This window comes from Perca fluviatilis, chromosome 14 (assembly GCF_010015445.1).
Source record: "Perca fluviatilis chromosome 14, GENO_Pfluv_1.0, whole genome shotgun sequence".
NCBI lineage: Eukaryota > Metazoa > Chordata > Actinopteri > Perciformes > Percidae > Perca > Perca fluviatilis.
The window spans coordinates 12,179,658-12,199,840 of NC_053125.1; the positions used below are offsets into that span (position 1 = coordinate 12,179,658).

Here is a 20,183-nt window from a genome sequence, read left to right on the forward strand (position 1 = left end):
CCTTATGCCTCCTCTGCTCTAGAAGGACAAAGTACAACTAAGAGAGCGAGCGAGGGAGGCAGAGAGAAGGAGGGAAAATGAGAGAGAAAAGAGTAGTGTTCTCTGACCTCATTCTGACAACAAGCGCGGGAAGAGCCTTTCCCTGGAACCGTTTCGCAATAGCACTGTTGTTTATACAGGTGGCGGGTGAGTCGAGCAAGATATGCAGAGAGCAATGCGTTTTGCAACACCTCATTATGAATACTAAATACATGCAGCATGTCAAATGAGAGTGGCTTGGGTTTCGTTTAAGTTATGACATTTGCAGGGAATGCGTCATTTTGTAGGCTGCGGCCAATTCACCCGTCTCTGTTTGAATTTCAAAGTCGAGTTCCTTCACGCGATCCAAGAGCTGTCAAACACTACTATCCTCGGGTAGCGTCCAGTGAGTGCTCGCCTCCTGGAACGGAGGCCTCTGGTTGGCTCGTGTGTTTGGCTGCGGGGCCGTCTCTGCAACAACATCCACTTGGCCAGAGTTCAACCCACGTGGAAGGCTACAATAGCCCAAAGGTGGCTGCCCAGACCATTGTTTATGCAACAGCACACTACTGCCAGGTTAAAGTTAAAGGGAAAAGAGCAAGACAGCTGATAAATATGCAGGGCTCCTGCCTGTAATGGAGTTATGACATCTGTTAATCCTTCCCATACTAATACAGCTTAGTAAGACATTTATTAATAAACCATAGATTTTTTACACATGCATAAAAGATCTTTTTAAAGATTATTTTTTTTACCATCACATAAAAGGACGGAAATAACATTTTTAATTCCGCTTCTTTGCACATTTGAAGTATTGTCATCTCCATTGTAATATGCTGATGATAACAGTTTAATTGAACATGTTGCTCTGTGAGAATAATGCTGTTAATTCCTATTTTATTGGAGGTAATGACCTATGCTTTTAGATTGTGTTTGTTTCTAAAAGAAGTGGCACGCTGTTGCGGTGATATAAAATGGAAATCTGGCACGTTAACCAAAGCCATTTAACTTTAATGAAATCTTACCCAAACTAAATAGATTTTTACGCTGTTATTTCTGTCACAGTTGAAGCCTGAATACGAACCCATGCATAAGTTAATGTAGCGCCTATCTCATCTTCCTACTAACCAGCGAGGTGAACCAAATCCATTACATCTCAGAGAGGGGTGAAAAAAAAAAAGAAGATCCACACACCAGCTGTTTGGTAAACATACAAAAGTAATTGTTCCAAATACCTTACTTTAACACAGATTAAATGCAATTAGATGCTGTTTATCTAACCACAACAAGTCTCTATGCCAAAAGAAAAACCTCTGTCATTGTTTCGAGCAGTTCTGCTCAGAGGCATTACAGCTGGGAATAGGAGGACTTTTTTTTTTTTTTTTTAAACGTAGCTTCCTTATGTACAGGAAGGAACTTTTAAACACAAACAAAGCCTTTGCTCATTGCATAGGAAGACTATAGGAATGGAAAAAAATTGGTTGGTTGGCTAAGGCAAAGGTCTTCTGAGGTGAATATGAGGAATTTAGGTCAGAGCAGCCGAGACATTTAACCAGCTCAAGCCGCTGCAGCCTGGGTGGAAATAGCATGAGAGGCCAGGGAGAGGGAAACCAGTGCGTCACAGTTCCCGGCCCGAGTCCAGGCTCTCCCCCCCCGACGCAAACAAGAGCCATAACTTCCCTAATGATCCCAGACCATATACGCCTCGGATATATCCCACCAATAGGGAGAGCTTCCTCTTCACCTTTGACGTCAAAGTGGGTGTGCCTACCTTTGACTCTTGCATTAAGTTCAGTACATGTAGGCTTGGTGCTAGTGTGGTGGGATGAATCCGTGGCAAAAAAAAAAGAAAATTAGGTTGGAATGTCCCATTGTGAAAACTCTTTAATCCGAGTATGTACAAAATCACTCCTAAAATCTGGGGAAATCCTATTCTAAGACCTAACAAATCTCTTAATATCTTAAATGTTTGCCAAACCTCGATAATCTGACGCTCTCTTGCTTTAATTTCAGTCTCTCTGTCACATACAATTGCGCCGTGATTCAGAAGTCCAACACCACACACACTCACACACACATTGTAAACAGTCTTTATTGAGACGTGAGTGCTTGTATAAACATAGCCAAGCCCTATTGAGGGTCCGGGGCTGGGTCGAACAATAAGAGGGGGAAAGTTGCTGGACGTTCCTCACAGACGGTGTGTACAAAATCCAATTATCAGAGCCACGGCATTAACATTCCAGCAGTCTGGCAGGTGACGGCTCCGTCTTTTAACCCCCCTTCCCCTACACCACCAGCATGGGATAGAGTCGCTCGGCAGCACCTCGACAATACCCACACACACACACACACACACACACACACACGCAGCCCTTTTCAACTCCCCCCCTTCTAAGATCCCCCAAGTATTGAGACATATATAGAGGGAAGAAGGCAAAGAGTGGGGGAGGCAGTTGGGGGGGGAGTGGGGGGGTCCACCAGTGACACTGGTCTTTTCTTCAGGAGATCAGCGCGACCGGCCTAGCAAGCAGTATCAGTCAATGGGGCATTCTTCTCCTCTCTGTCCCTGGGTGAGAATATGTTGATCGCTGATAACGTTGCTTTGATTGCCATAATGGGGAAACCACTTTTTGTTTTGAGCGTTTGCCTCTAAACAGTGCGCGCTTTGTCAGCCCTGGGTGATGTTCGTGGCATACAAGATGGCGATTAAAAAAAGGTTTAACGGTAAAACAAAAACATTGTTGTTGATCTTGGCTACAGGGCGAGTTGATAATGGATTAAAATAAGGTCTGCGCCTATGGGGGCCCTCGATGACAAGTGAAAAGCAATGCAACTACCCCAGAGATCAGAACAGCGCCAAGTTTAACCCTGCATTCACTGAAAAACTCACAACACTAAGAGTTTACACTTCATTCTCGGTCTTATTTAATTACAGCCTCTAGCTCCTGTAATTAGCCTCTTCACTTTCTTTTTTTTTATTAAACCCTCTGGTATCATATAGCCGGCCATCATGCATCGCTAACACTTTTTTGCTTCACAAACAGTACATGTGGAGTACGTGATAGGTTGCATGATATGCAACGCCTCTGCCTTGTGTCCTGCTTTTTACCCTTGTCAGATCCTATATATAAACGTACATCTGGCCCCCATTCTGCTCTTTCCATCATGTCATCTTACAGAGAAGGCTGTAAGTACAGTACAGTACAGTACAGTACAGTACATTATGGTACAGCAGAGCTGGAACAAATTATTATTTTCATTATGGATTGACTGATTATTTTTTATTCTACATGTACGAAAAAAAAGGAAAAAAAAAAAGTTCTGAACATGTAGGCTTGGTGCTAGTGTGTGGTGGAATGAATCCTTGGCAACACATTTAGGTTTGAATGTCCCAATGTGAAAAATCTTTAATCTGAGTATACAAAATCTAAATCTATCCTAACACCTGGGAAGATCCTATTCTAAGACCCAACAAATCTTGACAATTATAAAAAAAAGAAGCAAATCCTCCCATTTCAAAAGCCCCGGCGATTGTTTTTCACAACTGAACTGAACTTTGCATCGATCAGCCGGGCACTCCAGTGCAGTACAGTACATGATCCCCGCAGATTCCTTAAGCCCCGTTACCAAACACCTCGAGCAGGGATTAAGTTAAGAGTTGAAAGTGTGTTCATGTCTAGGTGCAATGTGAGTGTGGGAGTGTATATAAGTTAGTTCAAGAGGGATATGGTAGGACATGCCAGAAATAATGATGTGCATTTCTGTATACTTCCAGTGAATAAAAAAGGTTTTATGTTACATGTGATCTGGAATCAATGAATATGTAACACCCTAAAGTATTTTTTATATATGTATATATATTTTTTGCTAACTTTTTTTTAATAAAGTTTTAAGAAGCGCCTCTTGACAGTCCACTTTTGGTTTCACCTGCCCTCTTTTCACGGCTAAGAACTTTACTTTGTCCCCCCAACAAAAAAGTTTTTTTCCTTCTATTTTCGCCCTCTCTGTGTTTTACTGTCCTCCTCTGCGGTGAGATGTTAGTCAAGTGTCTTGTGGCTTTCTCCACCCTCAGCAGAAGGCTTGCGCACTGGTTAATTATTCTTGGATGGCAGATAAAAAAAATAAATAAAAAAAAGTGAGTTCTTTCTTTTCTTTTTCTTTTCTTTTTTTTTCAGCTCAGCTTCCCATTCATAACAGTTGGCACTGGTTTTCGCACTGCCTGCCAGAGATCACACCCCAACCATTTTCATTTTCCTTCATCCATTTGTTTCATTCATGTCATAGATTTGGCAGGGGCCCGCATCGTTTTCCTGATGGCCGTCGACCCTTCAACACCCTTCTTTTGAGTCTCAAACTCCCGTTTGTGGCTTTGTTTAGCATCAGAGTGAAGAAAATGTGGAAACAACAATTCACACTGGTGTGCATCAAAGTGACATTGTCTTTTAAACGAATTAATTGTTATCTAAAACTGAAATGAAGATGCTTTAGCAAGGCCATGTAAAGAACTTCTGACGTGCTCTTGGATGAGGAGAAAGACTTCACACATTGAAACTTTTCCTGGGAAAGTGGATTGATATTGTTTGTGTATGTGAGTAGCAGTGTTGGGATAAATCCAAAGTTAAAAAGAACCAGTAAGTGTGGGCTAACATCCCCCTGCCTTCATATAGCCTAGTATATTATCCTTTAAGACCGTGGAGGTAGTAAATGCACTGTGTCCCCCCACACTTTAAGTGTATTACACAGTGCATTCAACTACCCGAGGCCCCAAGAAACAGCAGTTTATCATCATACAACTACTGGAAAAATGCCCACTGACAGGAAAGCTATATCACACACACCCACACACACACACACACACACACACACACACACACACATTGCTCCCACCCACCCCAACCACTTTGCTCAATTTATCAGCTGCAGCTGCGTACATGTGTTTTAATGCATGCACACAAGCTGAATGCTTTTGAGTTTGTATGTGCATGTGAGCATCGGAGTCCAAACACTCTCAGGGCTGCAACCCAATCCCAGAGAACTCAAACGTGTCAAATAAAGCCCAGGCTCTTTAGCGTCGGGAACCAGGCTTCCCAACATGGAAACAAACAAGATGGCTACCGTGTCTCCAACCCGAGCGTGCCTTGCGGTGTTCACCGGCTCCCATCTGAATGGAGTTACAGGCTGGCTAACAGGAGTGCAGAGGAGAAGAGTCTCCTGGGGCAGTTGGCTCAGCAAGCAGGACCAGAGGATGGCTGCACCGTGGATTAGGGCCCCACAGTGGTCCATTGTTAATTGGGCGCCATGTGTGAAAGCTACAGAGAGATTAGTTTGTACAGCTGCTGCCATTTGTCATAACTGCCCTTAACAAGACACACATGGCAACCCAAGTTACAGCCAGAGGTTTTACAGAAAAAGGGGAGAAAAATGTCTGGCGAGCGTCTAATAGTTTGTGAAACAGACCTGCATAAGCTGATGAAGATGTTCCTAGGAAACACCAAGCAGACTCAGCTGGGATCCCATAAGAGATGATGAGTTTGAGCATTACTTATTTAGCCATCTGTAGGTCAGCTACAGTCATTATCATAACTGCTCAAAGAGCTATGTTAAGCCAGTAGAAATCCCAGACCACAGGTTGCAAACAATTTTGTGACAACAATGAGGGAAGATCAGTTATTACATCATGGCCCTCAAATTAGTGTTTTATTAGACAGGCAACAGAGATAACAAGAGGGCAAGTGACGGTTATAGCCTGATGACCTCTTGTTAGCCAAATTTCCTTGGTAATGTAGTCTACACCATGAGGTTTAAGAGAGGGATGGTGCAGCAGAGTTATTTTTTTGGTAAGAATCCACAGTGTAATTGTTGGTTGTAGGTCTACGCACATGTTGGAAGCCTAATTACAATCTTGACCTGGTAAATCCGGAACAAGCTTTTAAAGCACACGCACTTTCAATTTTCGCCCGAAAGACGCTAGAGCACTGTTCTTATTGAGGAGTTGCGGGTTCATTGAATCTAAATGCAGTCTTTTGAGCTAAAGTGCCGGTGAGCAATACTCTTTTCATGGTTTTCTATACGCACATGTATATGGGCATGTGAACATGTGTCCCCATGGTTGCATTTTTGTGTTTGCTTATAACAATTTGGAAGGGTTTTCTAAAAGTGCAGCAAAGTTACCAGCTGGAGCCTTGTGCCAGTGGAGATAGCGGGCCAATTCTGGAGCTTTTCTGGAGCCAGATCATATATGCTTTCAGAAGGCACCATGCTAACAAGCCCCGTTCCTCCCTAGTAAAAATAACGGGCTTCATTAACCATCTTGTTAGTGCTGCAGAGGGCTTTAATCACAGGTTCCAGACAGCACTGGACTAGTTTGTTCCTAACACAAGTAGTTGCACAGTGGCAAACGGTTTCATCATTACTAAACCCATAGACTCAGTGTTTAATACTGGTTAAAAAAAATTATCCAGATATCTAGATTTAGATCAAATGAAATTTAGCAAAATGTAGTTTCTGATTTGAGTTGCTGGTTGTGCATGTTGTATTCATGCCATGCATAAGTTCAATTCTCAAATATCTATGTAGAAATCTCTAAAGAAATATGCGAAAGGTGCATTTTTTATTTGACCTTTTATTCACTGTATCAGTTTGTTGTTTTAATGACTCGATGTAAAGACGCAGTGTGAAAACCGGATCCGTCCGTCACAAAGGAGGAAGTACCTCTGTAAAAAATCTGTTGAACACCTGCTGGTTTGGTGATCCTAAGATGTGAGATTTTCATGTTGTTGCCACCACCAAGGTGTCCATATTTCCTCTCCTCCTGTCCCTCCCTTTATACAGCTCACTTTAATCACATACAACACTGCTCAAAGATGCTGTCTGTCGTAAAAAAACTGCATGTTTATGTAAGTGCTAAAAATGTAAATGACTTACTTTCCTAGTCTCCTTGCCTTCTCCGCTGTTCTATAACTTTTCTTACTGTATGGGTCAATAAAAACAAACAACCATCTTGGGGTTGGTATTGTTTATGACACTGAATATATGGCATCTTCTGCTGATCGAGAGTTGGTTTAAAATTCAGGAGCTTTTTGAGAAGTGAACCTGACATATGTGAGGGAGGAGTGGCTAGCTTTGACAACTCAATGGGGCGCTGATGAATCCGTCCCAAGCAGGCTATTCCCAAGCCCCAGACACCATATCCCCTCTTTGACCTGCTGCACTGACATAAGAAAGAAATCCTCTGGGGATTCGCCCACCCAAAAGTAAATTTTGCACTGCGCTGTTATGGCGGCCCTTTCTTTTTCTGTCCCGCTCAGGTCTTGTCGAGCCGTCACAGTGATGGGCCGTACTGTACCGCCAGACAAAAGAAGAGACAACCATCACTCTGGGCCACTGATCGGCCCTGTCTGGACTGAAAAGACTTTGATGGGGCAAAGCAGGATGGGGGGTGCTGCACACAGAAGTTAGTGTCTCCTGGGCAACCACTCTGATTGTCTGCCCTTGCCTAAAGTTCCCCATCGCACCCCACCTACCTCTACCCCTTCCCATTTTTTTTCTTCCCTTCATTGGTTGTTCACAAGGCTTCTTCCTGGGTAACGGGAACTGGCTTCAACATGAATGTCTCAGTCTGGTACTTGAGGGTGCTTTTCTCTTGGTTGACTTGAAACAATGGGTGGTCAAAAACATCTTCACATGAATTCTCCTCTCTGAACCTTCTTGTCCCTCTTTCCACTACAGACCCTGCTGTCTAACGCGACCAGTCTATCAGGCAGATGGGACAACACTAAGTTTTTCTAGCAGTTGTGCTTGTGCGATGGCAAATAAGAGAGAGCGGACACTGGATGGAGAAACTCAGGGCACAGGGAGGGTCTGCTTTGTAAGGCAGGACAGTGAGGTACAGTGTAGTGCCTGGGATAGGGGGTGAATGTACCCATTTGTCTTCATTTGGAGGACCAGCAGACAGGGTGGGGGTGGGGAATCTATCCGGGAGGAGTGGGAGGTGCTGGTCCTCCAGTCAAGTGGCCTCAGGGGGATTTGAAATGCATTTGGGGTCTGCCCCAAAAGCCTGGGAAAGTGTGGTGAAGCTGAGATCTTAACCGTAGACTAATGACACAAACTGCAGTCCTTAACCAAGTGTAACCACAAACGCAAAATTGAGTCTCAAGAAAAGCCTTTTCAACGCAACGCCTGTGCCGTAGAATGCCAAAGAAAGGCCACGTCCTATTTCTATTTGACGGATGCAACAGCGTAAACTGTGACACAAGCAAATGAAACACTGTAGCGGAGCAAAGGAGGGAGCTGTAAATTTTGTTGAGAAAGAAGGCATCCACATTTCTCAGTGGCCTCTGCTCCGAGTTGCCTTGTTTCCATGGAGATTTATGTACACATGGCGCACAAAAGAGGGCCAAGGAGGTAACACGGCCTGTTTAAGCCTCGAGGTATTTGCTTGAGCAAAACCCCGCTGCTAATAACACAAGCTTCATACTGAGCCAGGCAACCTGGCTGCACAGCACCCAGGTTAGTGTTTGAGAAGGAGCAGAAAGGGAAAGAAGGCAGAGGAAAGTCAGATGGAGATCACAAACAACCAAAGATCCTAAAGAGGGAGTGAAGCCATTAAAAAAAAAAAAAAAGAAAGTAAGCACGAAAGAATGGAAGGAAGGAAGAGAGAGAAAGAAAGAAAGAAAGACCACTGCAAAACATAAATAGCTCCCGGGTTAAAAGAAAAAGGATCGGGAGGACATTTAGTGGGAAGCGGAAATCAATAAGGCAAGCGGTGAAGCTGGGAGGGAGTTCTAAGTGGATTAGATTGAGAGAATGTGTTCGATAGGTTATGGCTCTGACAGAGAGGTAGCCAGACACCGCAGGCTCTATTGCATACTAATAAGGAAGCCAGAATGGAAGCTGAGCACAGGGTTGTGCAGTTCAATCCAAAGAGTTTTTCTATATGGCTCTGGAGTCATCGGTTAAGGTTTTTCCCAGGAGTTGCACTTTACCGTCTTGCTGATTTTGTTCAGAATGTTCACTGTTAAAATCCATGTGCAAGAACAAAATTCCACTCAACTTCCAGAATCCCCAGTCCTGAGACTTTTCCCGGTATCATCTCAAAATTTCAAATTAAAAGGCAGCTGAATAACTGTACTTAACCCCCCAAAAAAACGGAAGACAAACAGTAGTGTCCTTTACGCTGTCTGTTTTCAACAACTTTTGTTTTACACTTCTGGCAGCAACCCAGCCACTCTCTCTCTGGCCAAGCGCCTGGGCCTGGGACAGCTGTCATGGTCAGGGTCCGGGGCTTGAGGGAAAGCCAGGGAGTGAGAAAAGAAAAGCGACTGGGAGAGAGAAGGAGTGAGAGAGAGTCATTTGGCCGGGCAGTGTGCCGCAGGGGTGATTCCTGATGGCAGAGGAGGATAAGGGGGATAAGGGGAGGGAGGGATAGATGTTGTGCTTAGTCACAGACCTCCACTGTGACCCAGAAGGTCAGGCCTCGGCACTGGCCGCCTGACCAAAGCCTCTGAGGCAGCCGGGCGGAAAACAAGATGCAAGCAGCTACCCCACGCAGTGTGGTGAGCAGGCAAAAGCCAGTCTTGGAGATAGGGACCAGCCAGACGACCCAGCCTGAGGGATTGGAGAAGGGGGGGGGGGCGAGGAGGTGTGGGGAGTCAGTGGTACCTACTCCCCCTCACTTAGGCCAGTGAACCAAGGGACCACCAGCCAGACCAGAAGTAGTGGTGGGGGAGTGGAGACAAACAGTTGCCAAGAGACCACCGGTGATCTTGCGGCCGCCGCGGTTTGACCCCGATCGAGGAGGTCAACTAGGGGGGGGGGGGGCTTACGAGCGGCTCCCCCACCTCCTCCCCTGACCCCCCGACCCCCAGGCAAAAAGTCTTCCTCCTCCACGTGCCCTGGGCCTGCAACAGCGCGTTTTCACTGATCTGTTTTGCTCAATTAAACTTCAGAGGACACCCTGCCACATCTCTCCGCAAAGGTCCCGACCCCGGGGGCAGAGGTTAAGTCTGCCACTCGTAAAACTAGGTCTCCATTAACATGGCAGCGTGTATTCAGTGGTAATCCATCCATTTCCACAAACTATCATGACAGTGTGAAAAAAAAGTGTGTGTGTGTGTGTGTGTGTGGGGAGTGTCAAGGTAATGTTTTATGGCCGTGTTAACTTTCGGCACCAGAGTAATGGGAAAGCTGCTTGGCCTTGACTTCTTTAGTCTCCCATTGGACTACCTCGGCAATCCTCTTCGGTCACTGGTTAGAAGGCACTGACAACCATCAGAAAAAAAAGCTCAGAATTCTTTGCAGTAATTTCTACTACTATTCCTACTTCATTCCACCGAAGTACCGCTTGCCGAATTCATATTTTAATCGAGGCAGAGAATGTCCAGCTCGTCGTTTCAATCACATTTTCCAAGATTTTTCAACTATGGTAGAGAGCTTTCAGTGACTTTATTAACTACAGTCCTAAATATGTTGAGGAAATAGTGGTGCGCAGCTTAACAAAGCCAAATACAAACAAGGCTCCCAACATGTCTCGACACGACCATTATACATGCCTTGTTACAACGAAGCCGTCAAACTGTAAAACTGGATATGCAAAATATAAATCCAGGTGGGGAGAGGCGATGATTCAAAGAAAAGAAAAACGACAAAAGTGCATTAGTGTACAACAGCCGTGTGTGTGTGTGTGTGAGAAGCCAGGGCCCTGTATTGAACACGGCCTGCCAGTTGGCACAATGGATGCCACAACCCCCACTCGCAGCCCCCACAGCCTACTTCCCAGCGGGCATTCATCTGGGCATGCACATGGGTGCTACAGCCCTGCCTGGCTAAACGCGTCTGTGCCCCAGAACAAGGGGGCTGAGTGCCCTCTCTAAATTCACCCCGCACACTCGCTGCCAACCCTCCGACCTTTCTCAGGCAGCAACCTACCAGAATAAAAAAAAAAAAAAAAACTCTGAACTTATTGATTTTTGCATACAAAAATAACAAGAAAAAAAAAATGCCGTTGTGTAAATAGCGGCAGCAACACATTTTGTTTTGGTTATCCATTAAAGCGACACAGCAGAAGCGAGCCGCTGCCAGGTAGCCGGACCGAGAGAACCGTATTAAAAGCACAGTCCGGACCCATTTATTTCTCGCAGTTAGCACAAATACCAGATTCTGTTTCAGACGGAGCCGTTTGCTAGTTTCTTTGTGTTTGATTGTGTGTTTGTTTGTTTCGTGCAGTTGCAGCAGAACAAAGGGCAGCGGCTTCCATTCTGCCCCTGTCAAAAAAACTTTCCAACATGCCCACTTCATTGCGGATGCCAACCAACGAATCAAAGGCATGCTGCAGGCAGACAAAGAGGGTTTGATGCCAACCTCCAAACCTCTAACAACCATTACTGGTGATGTGCCTGCCTCCCTGGCACAGTGCAAAACAAAATGGCGCCGCACCACATGCTACCACAATATGGCTGCATTGTCTAGAGATGGGCACTGCTTGGAAACTTGAAGAAAAGGAAAAGACGCTTTAGCTTGCAAAAACGAAAGAGGAAGGGAGAAAAAGCACGTTGTCTCTGTGATCCCGGGAAAAGAATGCTATTTTGTATTTGCCAACGTTTCATTCGGTAAATAATCGCTCTGATCCGCAATGCGATGTTGAATCACAGTGAATTTATTCTCCGGCGATAAAGAACATTATGTTCACCATTTATTTTGAACACTGAAATGAATCTTCTTGCCAACAGTCTTCCTCCATCGCGAACACATTTTCCCAAAATAAAAGCTGATGAAATGCCGTCAATAATATACGATACAGGCACTAACTTATCATTTAAATGGTGTATATTATATAAAAGCAGCATGAAAGAGCCATTCTCAACTTGGTACTGAACAGTTAAAAATGCAGCAGATGCAAACTAGGGAAGCGGTGGCATCCTACAAAAGACACAAAAGAGGGTCTGATGCCAACCCCGGTGCCAGTGGCAACCATTATTGTCTGTGTGCTGTGCCTTCTGCTTTCGCTGGCACTTATCAAACACAAAATGGCGCCCAGGGTTTGATGATAATGAGCTAGCCATACCACCATTTCTTCCTCAATAGCAAAGTATTGGTGGTTATTCGCAGTTGCTGCAATAGGTTTAATACAGGGGAATTTCAACAGGGAATACTATAGGAGGGATTCCTATGGTAGCAACAGATAAAGGGGAGATCACTGTGAGGGACATGAAGGACTGTTAACATTTTGCAACAACAACAAAAAACTGTTTCGATCTGGTGTCCAAATAAGAATGAAAAATAGCATTCATGAGAACATTTACAACATCTATCTAAACAATATTTTCTGCTGAACATGTGCATTGTCTGTCCTAAATGTGAAATGTCGTATTTAAAAAAATTCACAATTACTTTCTTTTAATTTACAGTTTGGAAGACAAAGGTTTTTCAAGCTGCTTTTCAAAAATAATTTATAGTGATACATTTTTGGCTTGAATTGTCAGTGTTGTACATTATCTCTAATGATGGAGTAAATGCCAGTATTTCAGTAGTGTGTGGCAGTCTTTTGGTTGTGTATCAATGTGGAAGAAATTAATTATAATAATACAATTTTACTTTTACAACTTTGACACTTCCATTCACAAATGTGCATGTTAAAACCTATTCCAGTACCTGGCAACACAACTTCTTATTCAACACTTGAATAAAATGCAAGATTCAGTCGTCACACTGTGTCTGCAGAATAATTTTCGGGAATTAAGAAAAGACAGATTTCAGCACAACCATGACAACACACATGATTTATAACAGACACATTTTCTTATTATACTGAAATGTAATATTAAGAAGTAATATTATGAAGGTCTACTTTATTACTCATATTTTGAATGCTAAGCTGGAAAGTGACTTAATATCACCATATGACTATGTAGCTGCTGCCCTTTATTAATGGTGGAAATCTTATATTAAAACAAAATTGTTCTAATGTGATTTTTGAGAGTTTTAAAATTACATAATTTTGCATTGCATAATGGGGACTATGTGGCTACGGCAGTGTTTTTCTTTTTTTTTTATTATAGTAAGGACAACCACAGTTTAAAAAAAAAAAAAAAGCTCGTAATAAACACCACAAGAATCCTGTGTTACAAAATATACTACAACTGCGTTCATTTTAATTTAACCAGTCTATAGTGTAACTTTCCACATTTGTCACGACTTAATATCCAGACAAATAGAATAGGTGTAAAGTGTGTGTGCAATACAAGCCTGTGTGTGTGTACAAGATCAAACATAAACCCTGTCCAAATGAGAGACACTGAGAAACGACTGAACATGAGCAGGAGCTGCTGCGGGACTACAGCAGAGCAAGGACACATTTAAAACATGTTCTACATTTATTGATTACGGACTGTCTTTTGGTTAAGTGATGACCCATACTTGAGCCATATAAAAAAATAATATATGCTGCTTATATATACGGTACTGACTATCAAGTTTCCAATGTTTATTTGTCTGGCGAATGTAGTGGTGATTTCAGCCAGTCTCGGCAGGACTGCCAAAAAGTAACACATGTGACCCTTGACCTTGCCAAGCCATTATTCACACTTGTGCACACACACACACACGCACAAACTCTCTTGCGTGACACACACACACACACACACACACACACACACACACACACACACACACACACACACACACACAGTAAAACAAACACACACAGTATGAGCTTGAACCTACCTTGGTCCTGGACATAGTATGCTAGAAACAAGTCCAGCTCCTTGACCGATACTGTTATGTGGTGTGGCTGGACACAAAGTGCTGGGTTGGTGCAATGTTGAGACTTGACGAGGCGTTCCCCGTCTGTACTTTCCAGAGGGATGCCTTTGAAGAGGATGACCATCACCAGGTCCAGACGCCAAACTTTGTCGGCCTGCCTCAAACAGTCGATCCGGCGGATCTTGCCCTTCTGGTCCGGGTTGGATAGCACACAGCACGGGTGCTTCTTGCCCGTCACGCTGAGGACAAAGTCCTCCCGGTACTCCTGCCGAATGTCCTTACGCAGCTTGGCCAGCAGCCTGGATGCCCATTTCTGCTTGACCTCGGGCTTCTCGCTCAGAAGCTCGTCCTTCACCGCGCGCTCCTCGTCCTTGGACATCCGCTTCTCGTGCTTCTTGAAGTACTTGCGTTTTCTGGCCTGGAGGTTGAACCACGTGTAGGCAATGGCACGGACGTGAGGAAGAAGTGCCTCGATGAAGGGATGAAATTCATCCTGGAGCGTCCAAGGGACACAGCGAGGAGAGGGATGAGAGAAGGATAGAAATGTGATCAGAAACTCATGCCGTTTAAACGTGGAGAAGAAATATGGGTTTATTCAGCTACTAATGTGAGGCAGAAGGGAAAGTCAGACCACAAATTAAACATGTCCTCATAATCAGTCACATCATATCATATTGGCAGTTTCAACAGCTTTAAGGCGAGATGTTTCTCATTACACAGCAACACTGGTTTTACCATCCTAGATGTATCTAGGCATACTGCAGGTATGACAAGGACAATCCACTGTTTATACCAACTGCCAGCACTACAATAGCACCAAGCCCGGTGACTGAATGCACTCGCGTCTCTGCTCTCCTTTCCCGAACATACTCTGAGCGGGACTCCTGTGCTGCTGCTGCTGCTGCTGCTGCTGCTGCTGCTGCTACAGGGTGAGCATACACTCCTCACAGTTGCACTTCTCTTATCAAACTATCCCCCTTCCAACTTGAACTTATCCCATGTTTACGAAGGATGCAGGCTAAGCTGGAGGGCCAAGTGTGGCTGCAGCCACAAAATAGAAGGTTATGGAGATTTCCATTCTCCTGGCACATACAAACAGCCTCGTATACAGCCTGCCTGCACGTTCAAAATACATTCAAAACACAAGCAGAGGAGACAGGGCGGCATATCAAACGTGTGAAAGCAACCGTGTGAAAAGGTATTTGCAAAGGTTGGGTTAGTACTCGATCAAAGTTCATGCCAAAGTTTTGAGATTAAACACATAGACTGACACTTGCCGAGCTTCATTCCAAAAACCTGAGTCAGTGATATTAAAATCATGGCCTGCTTTTAAAATGTTGCACCTCCCTTTTAATAAAAAATAAATAAAAATTAAAAAAAAGTGAGGTGGAAACCTCACTTTTTTTTCTGATACATTATCAGAGAATCAGATTAATATTAGTGGAGATATTTTCAACACTAATTTTACTTTTTCAAATGTTATATTCTGTCTGGGTTTTCGGTGTGTTTTGCATTATGCCATAGCACACTTTGTACCACGTTATCTTTAATTCTAAACTGAAAAATGAATATAAAACAAATATGAGAAAACCTTTTCAATATATATTTGACAGAATTTTGCTTGCAACAAAAAAAAAAGCTGAATAGCAACATTTCTACAGCAGTTGACTGGCTTTTACATCAATAACACTGCAGTAAGTCTCATTCAAATTATAGTGATCTCTTAATGCTTGTTTTCTGTAGGGTGTACAGGATGGTGTGTGGGTGATTTTAGGAGTCGTCAGAAATTACAGCAGCTCTGAGTGACAATTGGAAACATTAACTTAAACTTTGTTTTAGGTCATTCAAATGTCAAATGTAATAAATATAAGCAGCCCCTTTTGAGCAGGCGTTTGAAGAGTTAAACCCATATTGTTCTTTTTGTAGGCAGCCAGACAGGCTATAGGAAACCACAGAAACCCACTCCTATCTGCCCAATCTTGTTTTTTTTTTTTTTTTTTTTTTTTTAATTTTTTTTTTTTTTTTTTTTTTTTTGTTTTTTAGCTGGTGTTTTTTTTTGAACCCCTTTTTTTTTTTTTTTTTTTTTGCCCCCAAACTCTGCTCCAGTGCAGTAATGTCAAATTATAATCATTTATTATACAGCATGAATAAACATTTAATTCTCTAAAATCCGTTTTGAAATGTATTATATTTACTATGGCTATGATATCCCTTCATAGTCTTTTAGAGAGGTAAAAGAAGAAAAAAAAAAGATAAAATAAATTGAGAACTCCTTTAAATGTCAACTCCTCACTACAATGTTGCCCATTAAACTGACAAAGGCAAGCAGTAAACGCTTGTAAATGTGCTGGAAGCAACTGTTTCTGAAATCCTTTTTCACTTCTGGTTTCCTGTTCAAAAACACTTAAATATTCCGTTAATTTTTGTCAACCAGGCTAAAGCCAAATGCTGTAAAGATAAATGACTTGGCCGGGGCCTATGCAGCGCACTTCAGCTGGGGCCATAAAAGCACAATCCTCTTAAGTACAAACTAAACCACATCTCAGTCAATCACTTACTTATGCCAAGTAAAATATAAACAGTAAAACTGATCTAGCCAAAACAGTCAGCTACTCTGTCCAACCGCTGAATCAACGTTATCGTGCGTTTGATCTTCCTGCAGTGAAAGTGTCTTTTGTACTTTATTTAATCTAACCTGACCTAAACTGAGAAGGACGCAAACCGTGCAATTACACAGCACTATTAAAACGATAGTCTTGTAATGCTATCATAAAAAATAAAAAAATATCTTTACGCATAACTTTACGCACACAAACAGCGCACGAGCATAGGCACTTCAATGACTTTTGATGTGCCTATGGACTGTTAAATGTTTTTTCGTTAGGGCTTTCGGTGGAATCTAGGCTCTCCAAAGTAAAATAATCACCACGACTGTGGCACAAAATCGATCACTTTGGTTTAACAACTTACATTTCGCTTAGTTCTAACGCCACATTTTCACCTACAAGGCAACACCTCATTGTTGTTATGAATTATGAAAGTATTTGCCAAGCAGAGCTGAAACTGCACAATCCTGACGCATGCACGGAAACTTTCATATTACTGGCCACTGTCTGTAACAATAGTATTACAAATACCCAAATCACATGTTTAAATGTATATAGAGAGAGGGGAAAAAAACGCACACAATACCTGAGTAAGACAAATCGGAGAATACATGACGAGACGGCTACACAAAAAAGTGAATGTACTTGGACTGGTTCCTCTGATCACTTTATCGCGCCATTCCTGGACCGATGTGCACCATGCAAGACTGTGGAGCAGCTATCCGCGTAAAACGAGATGAGATTATCCAAGAACATCCATGGATTTGTGCGATCCAAAGATTGTCGTCTCCGCAGAGAGGAAAAAAAAGGGAGATTTTATGCCGGAGACGTCTTTAGTAAGTTGACATGCACGGTTAGCACTTGCGGATTCTACTCGTAGAGCCGGTGCAAACGGGGCAGCTGCGTACTCCTCTACTACACTGGCTCTTTGCGCGTCTCGGTGCTGTGATATCTCGTTCATAAAAGCATTGTGGGAAGCTTCAGAGGGCGCCGAGTGTGTGATGTTCACCCCTGCTTTAACCAAACTTGATATGAAATCGACCGGTGCACCTTCGGTCCTGCGCGATTCCAGCAAATCAGACCCAACTTTTTTTTCACCCACGTAATTACACAGTCACACTCCTCCTCCTCCTCCTCCTCCTCCTCCTCCTCCTCCTCCTCCTCCTCCTCCAAACACACAACCTCTATCCACCATCCAGCACCTTCTTCTCCTCCTAGGCTATCTGAAAACACTGCATATTTTCCCCCTCACTTTTTTTTTGTGTGCTTTGGGGACTTTGGACCAAAGCCTCGGTCACATAGAAACGGAAAAGGGACATTTCCCTCCGCAGCGGTGGCACCCTTTACCCCCGAGCTCCGTGTCGACAACGTGCGCTCATTCCTTTATCAGTTTAGATTATCCAACGGTTCACGGTATAAAACTAGCCTAACTTTTGGTCTATTACTTTCTCAGTCACATTGTAAAGGAAACCGACATATATGAACTCAGTTCATTCGCCTTAAATGTTCTGGAAGTTGCTGAAATAATTCATAGGAAAAAAACTCAAATATTTATTAGAATACTACGTTGTTTTTTTTAATAGGCCTACAGTTTTTTAAGACAAAAAAAATGAAGTCAACTGAAGATAATAATTGACACATTGTATGGTAGATATAAGCCTATATATGCTCTACACACGACAGGTAAATATATATATATATACCTAGCTTGAAACTTTGACACTTTGTTAGTTAGTTAGTTAGTTTATAGAGGGAATATTGTTTTTAAATTCATGTTTTAAATTGCCTTAAATAGTGGCCTTTCCGTGGGCCGAAAAACTCTACCTGGACACCTGAAAATCTTTTAATAGAGCGTTAAGCACTCATAACTAAGCTTGGTGTGTAACAGTGTAGCACTAACGCTGAAAGGACTGGAAGTTAAACATTGTTACTTGGTTGCTGCAATGCGTGTGTGTATGTGTGTGTGTATGTGTGTGTGTGTGTGTGTGTGTGTGTGTGTGTGTGTGTGTGTGTGTGTGTGTGTGTGTGTGTGTGTGTGTGTGTGTGTGTGTGTCCTACAGAACTGTCACCAGTCCACATAGAGTTCGTTTGCCAAATTAAGTGGAATGGGATGTTAACATAGGCTGCCGGAGAATCTGCGCCAAGTTGAGTACAATTTTGGCCCGACCGTGCCAGTGTTGTGGTCCGTGTTAAGTTAACCCACTTCTCTACATTTCTCAATCGTCGCAAAGACAGGACAGTAGCCTATTACGAAAAAAAAGAAGAAATGTATCACAGTGGTCACATCACCGTTATCACAACATTTGAAAGCAATAATAATCCATGTTCACGTACCATTGCACTGTACTGCATGGATTAATAGGGAATCCTGGAGCCTGGTTGAAACACACAAGCCGGTAGCTTCACATTTCTCACGTTCAACTTTGTGCTTTGGAGGGTTTTCTCTTGGCAGTGATCGCAACCAAAAAAAAAAAAAAAAGTCAACACCGGAAGACAATTCTTAGCAGATAGCGGTGAACAGAAGTTGGGAGCACCTCGCGTATTTTTTTTTTTCTCTTATTTTTTTTCTTGTCTTCCGTCCTCTTCAAGTCTTACTTGTTTGGATCGTTTTTGGGGTTGTTCAGTGAAGTTGAACGTGATCCAGAAGAGGCTGAGTTTTCGGCACTGGGCTGGTCTCCGCCTTCACTTTCACTGTCTGTCTGACTGACTGCCACCCTCCGGCTCTCAGCAGGAACTGTCAAGTCGGATAGAATTTCCACAAAACCATTTCCGGTACGACTCTTTCAGATAAAACCCGTGTTTAAAGAAACTGCTTGAACAATGTATCTGCTAGTTTATACATATGGAATATAAATACAATGCCAGTTTGCGTGCACATCATGTGTATTCGATGGAAGATGGACACATTTAGCCTATTATGCATACATATTATTTTCATGGCTCTGTAGTAGGCATAGGCTTCGCATATTAAAGCATGCCACTGCCCAATGCAAGTTTGTAGCTATCATATCTAAAATAAAAAATAAAAAAAAACATATATGTCAAGTTCTCATGAAATACGATGAACAGCACTTGTTTTAGCTTCGTGAGAACGCATTTTAAATCTAAACCCACAAAAGTGTAAGCCTTAATTCAGTTTATCTGAAAGCCTTAAAGGTCCCATGGCATGACAGTTTCACTTTATGAGGTTATTTAACATTAATATGCGTTCCCCCAGCCTGCCTATGGGCCACACCCCCACCCTCCACCTTGCCCCCTCTCTCCTCCTCAATAGCTAGAGACACAAAAATGGCACATCCTAAGGAAAGCTCATTGTGGGACTGGCTCTAGTGGCTGGAATTCTGCACCAAGGCTGAATTTCGGGAAAGAGACTTCAGATACAGTATTAGGGGACCACTAAGGCCTATATAAAAGAGACTTCAGATACAGTATTAGAGGACCACTAAGGTCTATATAAAAGATACTTCAGATACAGTATTAGAGGACCACTAAGGCCTATATAAAAGAGACTTCAGATACAGTATTAGGGGACCACTAAGGCCTATATAAAAGATACTTCAGATACAGTATTAGGAGGACCAGGTTTATAAATAAATTCAATAATACAGTATTAGGGGACCACTAAGGTCTATATAAAAGAGACTTCAGATACAGTATTAGGGGACCACTAAGGCCTATATAAAAGAGACTTCAGATACAGTATTAGAGGACCACTAAGGTCTATATAAAAGAGACTTCAGATACAGTATTAGGGGACCACTAAGGTCTATATAAAAGAGACTTCAGAAACAGTATTAGGGG

At 42.9% G+C, this 20,183-nt stretch overlaps 1 protein-coding gene across 8 annotated transcripts in view; it reads right to left on the bottom strand.

Annotated features, from left to right (window-relative positions):
• Positions 1-19,081, bottom strand: part of LOC120572708 (nuclear factor 1 B-type-like) — a 66,333-nt gene extending 47,252 nt beyond the window's left edge. For 4 of the 8 annotated variants that reach the window (XM_039822073.1, XM_039822072.1, XM_039822074.1 and 1 more), the window contains exons 1-2: positions 16,969-17,473; positions 13,738-14,269 (exon numbers count right to left, since the gene is read on the bottom strand). In XM_039822073.1, the coding sequence (XP_039678007.1) occupies positions 13,738-14,269; positions 16,969-16,995 (559 nt within the window). In that variant the 5' untranslated portion in view covers positions 16,996-17,473. Of the gene's footprint in view, positions 1-13,737; positions 14,270-16,968; positions 17,474-18,716 lie in introns of those variants that run through there. The other 4 variants (XM_039822070.1, XM_039822076.1, XM_039822071.1 and 1 more) reach the window with 4 other exon arrangements.
• Between the last annotated feature and the right edge of the window lie 1,102 nt (positions 19,082-20,183).